General features: G+C 50.2%; 1 protein-coding gene across 1 annotated transcript in view; it reads right to left on the bottom strand.

Annotated features, from left to right (window-relative positions):
* The window catches only part of LOC147886035 (malonate--CoA ligase-like), a 100,512-nt gene that overhangs the window by 13,666 nt on the left and 67,771 nt on the right, over nucleotides 1–19,075 (bottom strand). Inside the window, exon 14 of the mRNA XM_087396482.1 lies at nucleotides 6,770–6,952. Coding sequence (XP_087252608.1) covers nucleotides 6,770–6,952 — 183 coding nt within the window. The remainder of the gene's footprint in view (nucleotides 1–6,769; nucleotides 6,953–19,075) is intronic.

Raw genomic sequence — 19,075 nt, 5'->3', positions numbered from 1 at the left:
TAAGGATTTTTGGCAGAGATTCCTTGAGCATAGGTCTCCATCACCCCTCACTGACATGAGAGTTTGGCACACGTATGCACGCCATCTTTATGATGTCCCACACCAGCCTACTCTAGATCTCATACACACACCCCGCCCCACCACTTGCACGTTGTTCACCAGAGGAAGAGTCAAGGACGCGACATTGAAACTGCACAATGGCCGAGCTAAGGATCAGAGCTAAGGATCACGAGGGGCTATGCACTGAGTTTATCGCATATGGGATCGACACGTTAGCCCCGATCCTAGCAAAGCTATTCAATGATGATGTTTGCCTTGGCTTCGCCCGCACTTGGACACTCAACACCATCACCCCCATCCACAAGGCAGGGGATCCCATGGACCCAAGTAACTATAGGACTATCATGATTGGGCATGTGATGTCCAAGATCTATGCAGCAATATCGGATGCGTCGGTCAGCCTGTTCGCAGAGATGAGAGGGCTCAAAGCAGAGGGTTAGGCCGGTTTTAGGCGAGACCATGGGACTATGGATCACATACTCACACTCAGGAGTGTCATTGAGGAGGCCAGATCATGGAAGGAGAGGATACATTGCTGCTTTGTGGATTTCCGCAAAGCCTTTCACACAGTACCTCGAGCTCGTCTCATCGCACGCCTACAAACACTGGGATTTGATCAAGAGATCATCTGGGCAGTCATGGCACTTTATGAGAGTCTCAGGCCGAGTTCGAACAGGCGTAGGTTGGACAGATGAGATCTTCAGTACCATAGGGGTCAAACAGGGTTGTCCCTTATCACCAACCCTGTTTGGCCTCTACATCGATGAACTTGAGACTTTCATGGGGACTTCCGAAGGGACCGGTTGCTCACTCGCCAGGATCATCATCGGGATTCTTCTTTATGCAGATAACGTGGCACTCTTGTCGTCCACACCCGAGGGGCTCCAGCGACACCTGGATGCACTGTAGGCTTTTTGTTTATCCTATGATTTGGAGGTCAACCTTGGCAAGACCAAGGTCATAATCTTTAACACCTCTTGAGCAAACATGCAATGGAAGCAGTTTACTTTTGGTGGGTCACCAGTTGAGATCGTATCCTCATACACTTACTTGGGGGTCATCTTCTCCGGCCCGATCTTCACAATGAGACCAGCGATGCAGGCCAGACTAAGTAGGGGATACGCCTCCCTGGCTCGGCTAGAGAGACAGTGCTTCCACTCCCACTTGCAAGACCCTCAGACCAAGGCACTTCTCTTCGACTCTTTGATCCACCGACCAGCCGGTATGTATGGCAGCCCTTGTTGGGGACCTAACATGTCAAAGATAGAGTGGACAGGCGTGGAGCGCCTGCGGATCCTCATGCTCTCACGGATGATCCGGGGGAAACCATCTATACCACATCACATCATTCAGGCCGAGTTTAGTGCTTCTCCACTCCAACTAGATGCAGCCTTTCAGACCATCACATATCTACACCGGGTTAGATCATATGGGGACTGCACATCAGAGAGACAAAGGTTGCCATGGTTGGCTCTCGATTCCTCCGTGAGGTTGGCAGCAGAGGGAGACGAGCGATGCTGGTATGCACGAACTCACAGATGGTTTGTGAGACTAGGGTTTCACATCAATAGGATACCTCCTTTTCAGTATAGTTTAGATGCCCCTCCGGTACTCCCACCCACCATCTCGATCGGGCCACACACCAACCAGGTCATTCGAGAGGATCTCCTGCAGCTACACACCTTTAGGACCTGGTTGGAGCCGAGGGAGCTTCCAGTTACAAAGATTATTGTCTTCGTATTTCGGAGGAGGGATTCATCACACCACCGGGGTACACTGAGCTTCATATGCCTCACTCACTACGGATCTCCATCGGATAGTTTCGGGTATCATCACACCGCCTCCGCATAGAGAGTGGCAGAGCAGAGGGGATCCCTAGGAAGCATCGCATATGCATATTGTGCGACTGTCACGAGGTTGAGTCGGAGGAGCATTTTATTTTAAGGTGCCCAATGTAGTACGAGATCCGAGGTCCCTACCACTGTCTCTTCAGAGACGGCTCAGGGCTCCTTTCCAGAATCCTCGCCTACCCAAATTAGAGATGCCTCGCGGCCTTCATGGTGTAGCCTCCTTTTGAGCGTAATCTCTCAGAAAAAAGGCAGTGGTCTTGGCACCCTGTACCGCCTTGTTATGTATTGGCTCACCAATTGTGCAAAGCAAGGTGACTTGACTCTATAAATTGGATTCTATGTTTTAGTCGAAGTATGAATTTCAAATGGGCAATTCAATATTCTTGGCCAATTTTGCTCGCTTCCTTTCAAGTCTCAGAGATGCTTATGGGTACACATGCATAGTATGCACATGCATGCATATTCATGGTCATTATAGCATGAGCTTACAATGATCTCAATTGGAAAGACCCTTCAAAGTAAATTGTGAAAAGTCGAACATACATGTATATACCTAGATGAATCCAAGAACATTTCCAAACTCATCCTCTAAAAACACAACATAGTGTAGTTTCAATCTCATGATAGTCACTCACAAGGTTGAAAACCATAAACTCCATCATGCATAGCAGGGACTAGCTACTATGACATCCCCACTGACGTCATCAACGCCCAATAGTGGGTATAGACCATAGTATAAAAATATGCTCTCATATATACAAATCCACGGGGTCCGACACAGAGAGTACTTACTCAAGCGACGGGGCTTGGCCACACCATCAGACACCTTTCAAAGCAGGATCACAGAGTTCTTCCCATCGAGTGACATTGATCGTCCAGAGTCTCTAGCCGCAGACGTGACAGAGACCCCGACCCGACGATCGCAGCACGACACACGAGACATCGAGGGACACACAGATCACTCTGAGGGACCTCCCGTCATTGTTTAGACTCGGGATACGTCCCATGGGAGTCACGGTGGCTCTGGTCTTGCGTCGAGCCTCCTCTAGGAGACCGAGACGCACGGGACCCGTTGACGGACGCCAGCGTCCCATCCCGGCTATGCACCAGCCAGGGCGACATGATATACGGAGGATTCCGTTCCGCTCCAGTCTTTTTTCTTTTCATTGTCATACCCATATGTATTTGATTATGTATGATCAGACTTAGGATTCAGCATGGGTGATGATGCTTGTTTTAGTAGCTCCACCCTTACTGTGATTTGTATCAAGTTTTCTTTCAGTCTCATAGACCCATCAGTCTTCCAAAGACTCCAATAAATTTCTTTCTTTCTTTCTTTCATGCAAATCTTCTTCGAGGTCCAGGCCCCTCATCTAAGCAGTCCCCTTCTTCGTCCACTCTCTAGACTCCCTTCATTGAGCAAGGGAAGGGGGTGGATTTTGCCACTTCATATGCCGTCGAGTACAGGGATTTTATGCACCACAACACTAGGCATATTTAACAAGAATTCTTTCTCCACATTGGCAGACTTTGGTGAGGAGGAGTTTGGGCCCTCCACCTTTGAGAACACGGTTATGAGCTTTCCTATTGACAAGGCATCTCCTAGGTCTCTCTTTCCCATGGACTCCCCTCCCATTGCTCATGCATATGCTAGGAGGCCTGCTACGCCAGGAGGGCTTTGTTTCCGCCACTAGGTTGGGTAAGGCATTTCACCCTACTTTCTCCCACCTATGAGGATTGTTATCTAGAACATTCAGGGCCTCCGTGGTAGTGTGTCTCATTGGTGTCGTACAGGCAATCGATCCCCAATCAGCTTCATCTAGGTGTCACTAGTGGCCCCATTGATATACTTTTCTTCATGAACACAAGTTGGAATGCCAAAGATTACTCAAAGTCAATTAAATTGCTCTCAAGTCATACTTTTTGATCTCTTGCTTTGGGCACTAGGGGGACAACACGCATTTCAATATCAGAATCTTTTCTTTCTCTTTTGGTCGAACACAATATCATTATGCCCTCTAGAGCACAGTGGGTCATCTTATTGGTTGGTGGACATAAGGTTGGTCTTCTCAACATCTATGCCCCTAACATTAGAGCGGTGCGTGTCTTTTAATGGAAGGAACTTACTTCTTGGGCCCCCATTGCAGAGTCATGGATTATTGAGGTGACTTCAACATGGTGGAATCGTCTTCAGATAAAAAGAGGGACTTTATTATGGTAGAGTTGCCTTCAGACAAAACAAAGGGAAGGGAAGGTGACATTCATTCTCTAGACTTCAACATGGTGGAGTTGCCTTCGAACAAAAAGGGGGGGAGGGAAGGTAGCATTCATTCCCTAGAGAGAGCAGCTTTGAGATGCCTTTCTCTTTCAATCAGTGGGGCAAAGAAGATGCTTGGTTCAATGATGCCTTTCACACGTTGCCGCATTCGCCCTAGTTCTCTTAGTCAAATAGGCGGTTGTGCAGACTCTCATTCATGCACCAATAGACAAATTATATGTTGATGATTGGGCACTTGATAAAGGAGGTTTGGTATGCATTGCACAAGGGGTTACCACTTCCGATCATTATCCGGTGGTTCTTATGATACAGCTCAATGCAGCAAATCAGGTCATTACCTACTTATATTGAGTCAGGGCATATGGAGATCACACCTCTGCATGCAACAAATTACTGAGGTTAGCATTGTCCTCCTCCATGGCGCTATCAGAGGGGTGATCAGAGATTTTGTATGCAGACACAGTGACATGGTTTGAGCAATTGGGGTTACATATGGATAGACTTCCTCCCTTTCAATACAACATTGATGCGCCGTTTTTCCCACTCTGGTATCATGAGGTCAACCAGGTCATACGTGAGGGTCTTCTACAGCTACACACATTCTGGACCTACGCGGGGGTCTTCTACAGCTACACGCATTCCGGACCTAGTTGGAACCGAAAGAGCTACCAGTGAAGCTCAGCTTCTACAAAGATCATTGCCTACATATCTCGTACCAGGGGTTTATTGACCCACCAAGGTATACACGGACTTACTTACCCCATTCATTGAGGATCTCCATTGGGCAGTTTCGGGTCTCTTCACATAGACTCTGCATTGAGAGTGGTTGGGCAGAGGGTCTACCCAGGGAGAGACGCATATGCACTCTATGCGGCCTATAGGAGGTTGAGTCAGAGGAACATTTCATCTTCAGGTGCCCAGTTTACTATGAGATCAGAGGACGATTTTATTGTCTATTCAGAGAGATAGCTCTTGGTTCTTTTCTAGATCAGAGGTGCCTGGCCACGTTCATTCATGAGGCAGTTAGGCATCGGGAGTGCCTACTCTGATCTCGGAGACAGGAGGAGCGTACCCTGGCGGACTCTTCTCAGAGCATGATTATGGAGTTCTTCTAACCGGACCACATAGACTCCCCCCCTCCAGGTCCTAGGCATGATCGGGACCTAGAGCCATTGACACGACAGATCAGTAGAGGGTTGATGCACAGATTACACTTGGGGACATTCCCTCCATGTTCAGAGTGGGAGCGCGACCGACAAGGGTGACTGTTGCCCTTGTTAGACGTAGAGCCGTGACTGCATCCACAGGGGTCTGGCAGCACTCTATTTCTGATTTCATGCTATCGCTCCCTCACTCCTGGAGGATTACTCTGCCAAGTGTCGCACTCATGTGCTGAACTACCAAATGCCAAGGGAGGGACCACAGTGACCTTGGAGCACATTTTAATTTTACTTTGTATCTTGATGACAGTCACTCTGATGTTGATAATGGTGATACTGTAGATGACTACTATTTTGATATGACTATGTAGGATATAGTTTTTTCTTTCGTATGGGTGTAGATGCTCGATTAGTAGCTCCACCCTTTCAGCTGGCTTGTATCAGGTTTCTCACAATCTCATTGACCCGTCAGTGTTCTGAAGACTGTAATAAACTCTCTCTCTCTCTCTCTCTCTATATATATATATATATATACACACACATGGACAAGGACCTCACTTCTCTACAAGTAGAGGAGAGACAAACCCTCTTACTATAGTGGGACGCCACACGTAAGGAGGGCAAGTGGGCTGTAGTGCGCGAGGATCCGGACCTAGGCGAGGGTCACTTGCCACACCCGCATAGGGAAGCAGGGTCTATGAGACCTATAGGACCAATACCTTGGCCTATACCATTTGAAACTGTAATGGTATCTTATAGTCAAAGCCACGAATTTCTTGGAATCGTACACAAGACGAGATATTGTTTTGTATACAACCATCAGTTTGTGTATACACATGGGAGTCTGCCTATTAGGATAAGACCGGGGAGGGTGGGGGAGTATGTGGATCCGATGGAGTAGCAATTCTATATAGATCATATCTCACAGGGATGATCACGGTAGAGAGACATGACCCACATGCCAGATTCATCTGCATCTGGATCAGGAACACCTCCTCTCCAGATATTTATATCGTAGTCTGCTACTTTCCTCCATAGATATCGCATTTTGCCAAGGAGCTTCAGGAGGATGTAGAGACACCTACAAAAGTTGGTGGACAAGCAATTCATTCAACTCTCAGAGATCTGGCCTTCAGCTATGAACAGGTACATATTGTCATATCAGCATTCACACTCTCTCTCCAATTACACTTTTTCCCCTATTACCCAAAGAGCCGTGTTCTTCTGAACACCTTTGCCAGCCCATTGACTTTGAGCACTCCTTGTTGTTGAGCTTTCATTCTTGCCTTTGCAACAAAACTGTGTACACAGCTCAGTTTATTATCACTTCATGTCATAACAACACCCACGGGCCATTATGGCAAAAAATCGTACTCTCAAAAGTAAAATTTTAGTAAAAGATAGCAAAGCAAGCAGCATACTTTATATGAAGCTAGCTTTTCCTTCGCCCATTGCTGAAGTTCTTGTAGTGTCAATATAGCACGAGACTTCTTGAATTTCCCATCCTCAGACTTTTCCTGAGATAACACTATGAGTGCACAAACAGCCTCTCCAAACTCCTTATCTGGTAAGCCAATGACTGTGCACTCCTCAATTGCTGGATGCTGCAGGTGCACAAATCAGTAAGACTAAAAGTATTAATTAACCAACCCTTGCAGGCATAAAAGATTTAGAAAGTCATGATATGATGCTAGAATACTGGCAAGAAAATTCAGGCTCCCTGCTTTGACTCTTGTTCTTTTTAGACAAAATATTGCCCATATTATTAAACTTTACCTCCAAACTCAAAGATAACATGCACATTATTACCCACCTTCATCTTACCATTATCACTCTTTCCATTGCAAAACATATGCTTGGTATAACTTATAAATGACCTGGCAGATGTATTTCACTGGAAGCTGCAACCTAAATTCTTCTATATTATAACACAGCCCTACTAGAACAAAACAAAGAAGAAATTTTCTTAGTCAGTACATTTTTAATCTCTAGCACAACTGACTGCTCCACTCTGTTAAAGCAAGTCCACCCTCTTCTCAACCATGGTGAGATGATCCTTCTTTTGAAGGTTGCCTGGTCTAGTTAAACTGCACCAGATAAATAGCTTCTCAGACGGTTTCTTAACATTGGAGAAATTCCAGAGAAACCAAACATATGTGACAAGAACCATTTGCTTATTTGCCAGCAACTGCTATCTCACTCTATTCACCTATGTTTAGCCTTCTGTTAAAACTCATACAACGGCTATTCCAACTCTGTCCCTGGCCCATCTCCACTATGTGCTTAGAAAATGGCATTACAACTTGCATGAATGATGGGAATGTCCATCCACATTGTGTAGTCTATCTCCTTGCAAACACTCAATCACACACGCACAAACACTCACAGACAGGTGTGTGCTAATTTCTCACCTCACACTCAAACACCACACACACACACTTTCATTCACCTAGATACCCTTCCATATTTTCACAAGCCCACACACACACACATAATTTCACACAGGCACACTGAAATTTTTTCACACAGCCAGACTCACCTGACTCACACAGACATGCACACACACATGACGCATGCATGCACGCACGCACACATGCTCTCTCTCCCTACCCCTTTTTCCTTTAGCAGGAGTCGTATTGTTTCAATCAAGATTTGAGTCGGCCCTTTCATCCCTTTCATCCCTGAGGTATAATGGCAACGGCTGCTACACCCTCACATCCAGCATCCAGGAAAATCCTCTCTTTCAAACAAGACGAACTCAGGGTTCTCTAGGAGGACATCACTGCAAAATATGGACATACTCTGATAGGAAGAGTGTTTGGCTCTCCCACTTAGAGAAAGATAGAATCACAAGCCAATCAAGTATCGCACCTCAAAGACATCAGACTCCTTGGTAGGGGCTTTTCTAATTGGGTTTTCATGCCATTCAGGTCGCCACATCCATCCAAGCACTTAGCTCTCTTTCCACCATTGGAAGAGGTGGAAGGCCTTTACGTATCCTTATCACTTACAATTTGATCTGGTTGCCAAGAACCACTCGTGTTGCCTCCTCACCATTCGCTCCCAGGCCTTTCCAAAGTATACTTCAAGCTCCTTGACTCTACTGGAGAGGCCTTCCAGCAGGTTCTCCAAATTCCCAAGCTTTTGACTACCTCTCCTCTGCAGTTGCAGCAGCAGATGGAGTGCCTAGAGTTCGGGTCCCCATTGAAAAATCTGAAGTGCAAGACAGAAAGGCATAGTGTTCTTCCGCAAAGTTGGCTGCAACATCTCCCCCATGAGATGACAAATGCCCTCGATCCCCTCCTGCACCCCATGCCTCCCCTCCATGATTCCCACCTTTCCAAACCACTTTGCAGCCCTTCCAAAGGGTTCTCCAACCTGATGATTAATGGTAAGGTTGCATCATTCACCTCTCGTACTGCAAAGGTGATTCTTTAGACTACCTGGGTCAAGCCTCGCCTTCAACTTGGGCTCATCATACTCATTTTTTATAGATTATCCTTTCCGCAACGAATTTTCTGCCTCTCTCTTCAATGTATGTCAGATGAGGCCCAACATTCAACACTCATGAGGAAGCCATTTCAAATACCATGTCCTCACAAAAGGCATATTCAGCAGGTCATTAGGGACAGCTGTTCTGCTCCAACGTTTGCTTCAAATTGGTCAATTTCCTTGGCTGAGTCCTCTCTGTGGTCAGCCAGCTATTTCTCGAGAATCCTAATCCTCTGCCTCTAAGAAAGTGCTCCCACTCGGCCATCTCAATTCACAACATTTCTTCTTTGAATGGAGTCTTTCCCTTTTGGGCAAATTGCAACACTTTTTGAATCAAGTCTTCCACTTTTGGGAACTAGCATTCTGAAGCTGGGTCTCAACCTGCAGCAACCGAGCCTGATGACTCGCCATTGCTGCAGCTTTTTGGGTCATCAAGATATAATCCTTGGCAGCTCTTCGAGTAGTTTTTTTCTGACGGATTTACATTTCAAACCTGCCTGCCATGGAATGGGCTTGTTTGATTATGTGTGTCTCCCTTCTCTCGAGTTGTTTGATACTCTGTTCATAGTCTTTCGCTGCTGTTGGATCCACCTCTCTGAGCATATCCATTTGCTCACAGAAGGTATAGGGCTGATCTTCATCGCTTGACTCTTCCTCCTTGTGTCATTCTCCAACTCTCCTGCCTGATGATCCTCTAACTTTTCCTCCTCACAGAGGGGCATTTTGGGGGGACTCCTGTCATTACACAAGATTGGAAAGGGTGCTGCAAGGAGATCAGAATCTCCACCGGGATGTGGGATTGTGTATCAAATTCGTCTTCTCTTGATCGTTGTAGGGGCGGGGGCACTAGCACTTCCTCCCTCTTGAATCTAGGGGGGAGAGAAGATGTTCGAAGGTTTGTGGCACCATGGATGTTCCTGCTGAAGACCTCCTTCAGCTGCGTCTTCTTCTCTTTGGAATAGGGGGAGGAGGGAATGGACTCTCATATTTGTCCACATCAATGATAAACATAGGTCTACTGAATGTTCAAGCTCCACCTCTTGAGTCACCTTCTTCATGCTAATTCCCTCGATGGTCAGGCCAAATACGATACCAATCAGGTTGATCAGAAACAAGGACGGACGAGATTGAGCTGCTCCTCTCCCCGTGAGCTGCTGCCCCCCCCTCTCCCTCTCTCAGCCAGCCCTCTCTCCCTCTCTCTCCCTCCCCCTCACCCTCGCTGCCCGCCCTCTCCCTCCCCTTGCTTCTCCTTCTCTCCCAGCCCCCTCTCCCTCCTCCCTCCCTTCCTCCTCCCCGCTCTCCCTCTTGCCCCTGCCAGCCCTCCCGCCCCCTCCCTCTCCCCACCCGCTGCCCTCCCTCCCCCCTCCCCTTCACTTCTCCTCTCCGTCCCTCCCCCTCATTCCTACCCTCTCCTTTTCTCCTCCTTCCTACGCCCGCTTCACGGCGTCCTGGGCAGTAGTTTCACAGACGGAGCTTCAACAATGTTGGAATCGGCCTTTTCACTTCGATTGGCGAATGGATCCCCATTCAGCCAATCTTCGTCCACTTCCACCGGCCGCAAGAACCATCATTTTCTTAGAAGACGAGTTTCAGCAGCTCAAGAAAGATGTGGAATTAGAGGGCTCCACATCACTTTTCGCCCGCCCTTTGGGTCACATCCTTCCAAATCACAGGCTAGAGATTGGATGTTGGCGGCATTACCAGGAGATCTCGCCCCACACCTCAGGGATATTCGACTTCTGGGACGTGGATTCTTCCAAGTGATTTTTGACTCCCACGAGTCCACGGCCCTTGTTCTTAAAGCTAATCCCCTGGCTTTGGGTTCGAGGAGGATTTTTCTTTTGCCCTACACCTTGGGCTTTGATCCAGTCGAGGAGGACAATCAGGTCACATCATTGTTCATCAGGTTTCTTGGTCTTCCTCATGTTTACCATCGACTTCTTGCTACTATCGGAGCCACTTTCGGAGTGGTCACTGAGATTCCCCCCCTTCCTTGCATGCCTTCTTCCTCAGCAGAGGCAGTTAGAGCGGACGGGGTGCCTCGAGTTAGGGTCATTGTCTCTGACCCTAACATCTCAGATGACCACATCATGATTCAACATCCAGATGGCTCTCTTTCGACAGAGAATCAAGATTGCAGATAGATAGGATCAGCAGTGCAGGATTTGCAGGACCCTTGGGCACTTTGCCAGAGATTGCCCAAGGAAGAGAAAAAGACCCAAGAGGTCTTCTGGTGCGGCTCCTTCACGTACTACCCCGTCTGCACCTTCCCTGCGGCTTGTACCACGCACTCCAGGACATCCAAGAGGAGCAGGGCGCCCTACTTCGCGCACCCCAAGACCACCAAGGACAGCAGGGCGCCCAAAGCCTGTAGCCCTCCCAGTACCACGTTGGAGAGTAGTCAAAGTGGCTCCTTTACCTCAAGAGGAGACCCTTGATCCGGTTCATACAGATGCCATCCAGACTCCAAAGGGGGATACTGTTGCAGCCCCAGATACTACAGTTCCACATCAGGAGGGGACTTCAGATACACCAGCCCCAGTCATTTTCATTTCTAATCACCAGGGGGCTACTGATGCTTCTCCCCCTCAGACTCTTCATGCCACAGCTGAGGGAGTGTTTGCACAGATGAGGACTATAGATCCTTCTTCAGCCCCCAGCCATAGGCCTCCTCAGCTCCCAGCTCCAGATCTGCTGATAGAGGCTTGGCAGGTCCTTCTCCTCCTTCCTCCACGAGTGCAGGTCTTCTTCGCACTCCTCGGCCAGACTTGCTTCTCAGGAACTCTTTTGCGACACTGGCTGATTCGGCGACTTTCATGGATGAGGAGTGCAAGCCTGAATGCGTCCAAAAAAGAAATCCTTCCAAGGTTCCTGCCTAGGCATGAGTCCCCGCACCACCACCTTACAAAGCAATGCCCTGCACTGCAAGTCCAGGTCAATGATATTAAGGCCCCCTTCCCAAGTAGGGAGAATAATGGTCTCCCTGGCCACCCTCGCTGTAACATTCGTCGTGCCATCAAGTCCACTCCATAAAAAATTCCTGACTGGTCTAATGAGCTGAGTGATGCAATCCCTAGACCGGCAGCAACAAGAACACACAAACCAGGCAGTGGCCAAGAGAACCTGGTTCACTAACACAACTCTAGAGGCAAGGTCGAGTTTGGCTGAGCTCCAAAAAAGGAGCTTTTTCCTATACTTTCAAGTACTAGGGCAAACTGCTGTGCTGGAGACATGCCCAATCCTACCTGGCATCCCAAATATCTGACAGGAACACCCCTCTAAATCCAAGAAAGCCAAAGTCAACTCCCCAACCTGGAGAGTCCTCATCACTGATCCAAAAGCCAAAGGATTTATGCCAATTAATGTGTGCCCCTGCAGCTGAGCAAAAAATATCCAAGGCTGTCCGGAAAGAATCAAATGACTGCGAAGAGGCCTCAATAAAAATAGCAGTGTCATCAGCCAACTCATAGTCAAAAAGCTCTTGCTCCTGTCTCAAGGGCAACCTCAACCCATAAAGCTCAGTCTGAGATCTAAGGAAGATACTCATAGCTTCTGCCACAAAGAGAAAGAGGAAGGGGGCTAAAGAGCCTCCCTGCAAATTGATCTGGAAATCAGAAACCTGTCACCCCTTACCCCTCCAATCAAAACCTGGTTGTGGGCTGATCTGTAAAGGGAGGCCACCCCTCTAATACATGCATCTGAAAATCCAAACCGTAGAAGAGTGCCCTCAAGCAAACCCCAATCTACTCTGTCATAGGCTTTCTCAAAGTCCAGGAGTAGAACTGCCAGCCTCTACCCGCTCTGCATAGCCCACTCTGTGGCTTCCCAAAAGGAAAATATATTATCAAATATGCTCTTGCCATGCACGACGCCTGTCTGAGTATCATGGATGAGGTCTGGAAGAAGAGGCTACAACCGGATGCTTATCGCCTTGGCTAGGATTTTGTACAGAGTGCCCAAAAGAGTGATGGGTCTCCAATGGGATACAAAATTCCTGTTGCCACCTTTCGGGATAAGGTGTATGAGTCCCTCGGTCAGTGAGTGAGGCATCTCACCCAAGTCCCAAATGCCCTGCAGGACTGAAGTAATATGATCACCTATCATATCCCAAAAGGCTGTAAAAAAAGGAGTAAGACCATCGAAACTAGGGCATTTGCCCTTATGAAGGGCGGAGAGAGCACTCTTGAACTCTATGTTGGTAAAGCGTGCATCAAGTGAGCATATCATCTCTGGTGTGACCAACACACGTAAACTCTACCAAATCTCATCTCTAGCCACATCTCTGGCCTATGTGTCAAGATCTGCGGAAAGAAGGGAGGCATAGAAAGTTGTCGCTAAGTGCATGACGGTATCCAAATGAGACTGCAAAACACCGTCAAAGTCAATAAGCTGCTTGACACTCTCTCTACTATGTTTGGGACCAAGTGTAGAGAAAAAGTGTTTATTGACTCTCCCTCCCATCTGTATCCAAAAGGACTCCCGTGCACGGAAGGCATACTCTGCTCTCTGATCAAGCAATGTCTGCAAGTGAACCCTTGCCGTAGCAAGGTGCTCCTATACCCAAGCATCTGATGGTCATTTCTGCTCCTCCCTCTGCAAGGCTGCCAACTGCCGACGAATACTAATCTCCCTCCTGAGTACCTCACCTCGCCGAGCACTAGCAACGGAGTGATAAAAGTCGCTGATACTGGCAAGTGCTGTGGCCACATGTGAAGGACCGGCCACCCCCCCTGCATGTGAGAAACCCAGATCTCCAAGACTGCCTCTGTGAGGGTCTCATCCGTGTATAAGGCATCGGAGATCCTGATACTCCTGCTCTGAGTCTGTCTTGAGCTGCTGAAGCCGTCTTTGGAAAAGGTAACTGTTTTTGCGGCTGGTGGAAGCGATCGAGAACTGGCTGAATGGGAACCCATTGGACAATCAAGGTGGAAGGGCCGACATGAACACGAGATTGCTCTGTCCGTCCAACAACCTGCTGCGAGAGAGAGAAAATCTCTCTCTTGTTCCGTCAGGGGATGAAGAGGGGTGAGGGGGAGGGAGGGAGGTGGTGAAGCATAGGCAGGGGCAGAAGGAAGGGGCGGGGGAGGGCAAGGGAGGTGGGGTAGGAGGAGCGGGGAGTAGAGTGAGAAGGGGGAGAGAAAGGAGGGGCAGTGGGTGGGTAGGGAGAGGAGGGGAGAGGGCAGCGGGGTAGGTGGTAGAGGCGGGTAGGGGGAGCAAGGGGTAGAGGGAGCGGGGTAGGGAGGGAGAGGCAGCGAAGAAGGGAGGGGGAGCTAGCGGGGTAGGGAGAGAGGGAGCGTGGTAGGGAGGGAGAGGTAGCGGGGGTTGCAGGGCAGAGGACCGGAGTTTACAAGTATGTCTCAGGCAGAGCAGTCCGCTTGGGACTCTTTTATCTTTGCGACATGAGGAAGGGACTGTTGGCGAGACCCGTCCTTCCGGCGTTGGCACGGGAGCTTGGACTTCTCGTGGGGTTTCCGCAGGGAAGGAGGCAGACTCCTGGAGAGGCTGGATAGATTCTATGTTAGTGATTGGGCCATCAGCAGAGGCGGTCAGGCCGGTATAGTTCCAGGGACGACACTCTCCGACCATGCGCCGGTGCTCTTATCATTAGATTCGGCAGCTCAGGCCCTTCCCCCCCGCTCATGCCGGATTCCCGACTCCATTTTCTCGAGGGAGGACGTGCGCAGCAGTATTTGCGGTCTTTGGGATAGAGACTGGGGCGAGTGCGCGGATTTGGTTGATTCGGTGGCGCAGGCGTTGCAGGAGTCCAGCCAGATCTGCCAGCTCGCAGCCCTACAGGTTCGACAGGAGTGGTGGGGTAGAGAGAGAGCCCTTCGGAGAGACCTCGCCTCCATTCAGCGGCTCCAGCAGGCATCCCCGGGCTCGGAGGAGCTTCGGACCCAGGCCCTTCGAGCCAGAGCCCTTCTTGAGGAGACACTCCAGCGTCGCTCAGAGTTTTCCTATCATGCCTCTCTCTCCTTCTGGGCTCGGAAGGGTGACCGGATGTGCAGGGAGTTCTTCAGGACACATGGCCAGAGAGCTGCAGGTGATTAGCTTCGGAGTCTCAGGACAGCGGCGGGACACATCGTCACGGATCCGGGAGAGGTCTTGGGATTGGCCACCGACTTCTACAGGACCCTTTTCCAGCAGGAGCCGCTTGCTCCTCGCACTCGTCGTGCCTGTGAGGAGGTGTGGAGACACACTCCTTCCTTGGTCCAGCCTAGCATGCAGGCGACGCTGTTGGCACCGTTTACCACGGATGAGATGCTGGAGGCCTTGATGGCCATCGATGGACAGAAGTGCCCAGGTGAGGATGGGCTATCCCGGGCATTCTTCACCTCCTTCTGGGACCAGATCCATCAGCCCCTCTTAGCAGCTCTTCAGAGGATTTTTAGCAGCGGTTATATGCCAGAGAGCCTCTCCTCGGGACTGATTTGCCTCATCCCGAAGGGAGGAGATAGACAGGAGATCCGTCAGTGGCGCCCGATCACTCTCCTTACCACTGCCTACAAAATCCTAGCCAAGATGATCAGCGCCAGAGTTCGGCCTCTACTTCCAGACCTCATTCACGACACTCAGACAGGCTTTGTCCAGGATCACAGTATCCTGGATAATGTCTTCACCTTTTCAGAGGCGGCGGAGTGAGCTCAGCACAGCGGATCACACCTTGCCATCCTACTTCTCGACTTTGAGAAGGCCTACGATCGGGTGGACTGGTCCTTTCTGGAGGGGACTCTGGAGCGGCTAGGTTTCCCAGCAGGTTGGATTCAGGGTATTTCAGCTTTGTACAGGACAGCCTCTAGCAGAGTCATCATTGGAGGCAGGATGGGTGAGCGTTTTAGCTTGGAGAGATCAGTGCGTCAGGGCTGCCCCCTTGCCCCTTACCTGTTTCTCTTCTTCGCCGAGGCTATGACTTATTACCTCCGGGCGAGGTCTACAGGGATCAAGGGTGTTCGCCTTCCCCTCCGGGAGGACACGGAGCTCTTGGACTCGGAGTACGCGGATGACACAGCCCTGTATGTCCAGGACGATGAGTTGATGCTGGAGAGGGTGAGGATGGCCCTGGAGGTTTTCTGTTCGGCTGCTGGTGCGAAAATCAACTGGAACAAATCAGTTGGTTTCCTCACAGACCCCGGGGCGCGTTCTCAGTGGGGGAGGTTTTTGGGTTTCAGGTGGATCCCGCGGGGACAGACAGCTAGATACCTGGGTTTTCAGGTCGGCCTGGACATCACGCCAGCTCAGCAGTTTCTCCCGGTGCTAGACTCCATCCGACGGAAGCTGGCTTTCTGGAGCACTGCTAAGCTTTCCCTTGCAGGTCGTGCCTTGGTAGTCAACCAAGTCCTCCTTGCCACGGCTTGGTATGTGGCTTCCTGTTGGTGTTTCTCGAGATCCAGTGTGGCATAGCTTAGGAGGCTGGTTCGGAACTTCCTTTGGTCCGGGGAGGATGGCCTCAGAGATACCAGAGCCAGGGTTGCTTGGCAGACAGTTATTCTTCCGCAGGCTGAGGGAGGCCTGGGAGTCATCGATCCAGAGCTGCAGAGTCAGGCCTTGTTAGGTAAGTTAGTCATCCGCGGTTTGACCCCGGGGGGACAGACGTGGAAGATGCTACTTCAGCAGGGGGTCGGTTCTTGTGTCCCGCGATGAGGTGGAGAGTGGCTCCCGTCCCTCAGGTGGATCTTCACTTCCGCCCCGCTTACTCAGCCCCGTTCCCCACTCGTTCATAGCCTCCTCATGGTTTGGAGGCGGCTCCGCCTCAGTCTCATTCAGTCCCCTCCCCGCTGTCAGGAGGAGATTGATCGCCAGCCGCTTATCTGGAATGATCAGGTCAGAGATGCCGAGGGCCTTCAGTTGGGGGAGAGATCACATATCAGGTGGGATGGTTGGATGAGGGGGCCAGCCCGGTCCCTTCGAGTTTGGAGGGACACGTACAGATATTTGGAGACGGCTGATCTCGCAGACGCAGCTGGAGGTGCTCGTGGAGCCCAGGCGAGACGCACGGAGATCGACGGCGCGATCCCAGCTGATTGGTTGGTTCCACCTGAGCCTCAGATCCTCATGCCTGGTTACGACCGTTGGCTGGGACAGTTCACCCCCCGTGGCATCCCACTGGTGGTCGCAGGACGTTTGGACGACTCCTCTATTTCTTTCTTCGCGGTTATGGGGGATGGACGACTCAGGAGAGAGGATGCACTCATAGACCCCCTACTCCCATGGCAGAGGGTTCGGATCGTAGGCCTTTTGGGGAAGGTCTGGCGTACCAATCCTAGCATTGAGCAGGATCAGCTGCAGCTTTGGCGACTCTGGCTCTGGGAGGGGCGCGGGCCTTGTCAGAGCTTGAGTGGGACCCAGGAGAGTGGAGCTGGCCAGAGGTTGTGACAGGACAGGGGCCGACCTCCTTCTTTGCCTACAGCACGACTTTGGGCAGGCGAGTTCTTGGGAGGATGCAGAGCCGCCCCCCCACCCAGCGGCCCAGTTGGTATGCACAGGGTATTTCCAGGTTCTTTTTGCAGGCCTTCTGGAAGGCCTTGTGGGAGAGCTGGCGGCCGCGGAAGATCTCCTACTTCCTGTGGCTTCTCGCCCACAAAGGTCTTCCGGTGGGGAGCTGGTTGAGACAGATAGGCCAGGACGGACGCTGTCAGATCTGCCATGAGGTTGAGGAGTCACCAAAGCACTGCCTGTGGAGCTGCACTCGCGCCCAGGAAGTGTGGAGGTGGACCTTCGGGATTCTCACTCGCGCAGCACCAGAGCTAGGCTTGATCACGTGGGGCGCGTTCTGTTGGTGCAGCACCGCACCTGGTCTACATCACTTATTCGAGGCATGCTAGCAGGACCCCACTTTCCTTATCACGCAGGGTACATGGAGGCTGCTCGAGGGTATCCCGCAGCACCTAGCAGAGGCGGATACAGGAGTTCAGGAGAGGCAGCCAGTCTGGGAGATTATTAGCAGCATAGCAGGGTGGCACATTTGGACCTCGCATTGCGCGCAGATCCTCGGTGGCACCTCCTTATCGACTGCCCAGATCATGACTGATTATTTGGTGCGAGATTATTCATACCCTCAGAGGCCAGTGGGACCAGATTCAGGGAGATTCCCGGTCCGGTCAAGAGAAGTGGAGACGCTTCCTTCGGACTTGGAACACTCAGGGCCTCTTCTTCGAGCAGACTTCGCAGGGCCTTCGGTGGCGCTACTCACCACCCCAATGGCTGTTCATTCACACTCGCCTTATCCCGACGTGAGAGAGTGATTTATTGTGTTACCTTTTAGGGCTGTGTCCGATTTGTGAACGCAGCCCGTCAGCTACAAGCTGACCTTTTGTATCTTGTTCTCGAAGTAATATAATTAGCACTGTTTTTTCGGCAAAAAAAAAAAGAAAAGAACTGAGGTGTTGAGCACTTTATGGACAGACATGTAAAGACAGTGGTCAAGGATAATATGCCTTACCTTGTCAAAGAAGTGATGAAAGGCCTTAGTATACATCATAGGCTAGGTCCCTATAAGGCTATATGGAGCTACAATAGAGCAGCTTCCTTATGATGTTCTCCATAACCAAAGCAAAGAGCTAGGTGAAGGCCACATCCACACCTACCTGGCATCCCAAATATCTAGTAGTGGTACCCCTCTCTATTCATCAAAATCTAAGCTCAATCCCCCATCCTAGTGTATCTGCATTATAGACTCAAAATGCAATGGTTTGTGGCAGCTGATGAGTGCATGGCTGCGAGTCTAAAGTCCTCCAAATCTGTCCTTGAGCATTGTAAGTTCCTGAGAGAGGACGCTAGGAATATCGTTGTGTCATGCGCAAGTTCAGAATCATTGTCATTCTTAATGGGATCCCGTGATTTGTGTCTGTGAATGAAGGAAATGACTCATTACCTTAGCTACAAAGAGGTAAGGAAAAGCGACAAAAACGGTAGCCTTGGTAGAGAGATCTAGATCTAAATCCATCTTATCTACCACCTTGAATGAGAACTCCGCTTCATGCTCAAGGGAAAGCAAGAAATGCCTAAGCTCCACACTTCAGAGAAACTCACAAATGAGTCCACTAACCAAACATTGCCCTACCCTATGTAAGCTCCTCATCAACGGTGAGCCCTTCTCTGTGAGGGGAGCCTTTGAGAAGATCCATAGATGAGACTATTGCCACTATCCTCCCATGGGGGGTTGTTCCCGAGAAGTTCTCGCCGAAGCAAGAAATTCCAGGGCTAGCAAGCTGGGGTGGGATCAAAGCTCCTCATCA

The sequence above is a fragment of the Dipteris shenzhenensis genome, chromosome 25, assembly GCF_047967505.1.
Source record: "Dipteris shenzhenensis isolate YYH24624 ecotype China chromosome 25, Dip_SZ_1.0, whole genome shotgun sequence".
NCBI classification, from domain to species: domain Eukaryota; kingdom Viridiplantae; phylum Streptophyta; class Polypodiopsida; order Gleicheniales; family Dipteridaceae; genus Dipteris; species Dipteris shenzhenensis.
This window is presented reverse-complemented; position numbering and strand designations above follow the sequence as displayed.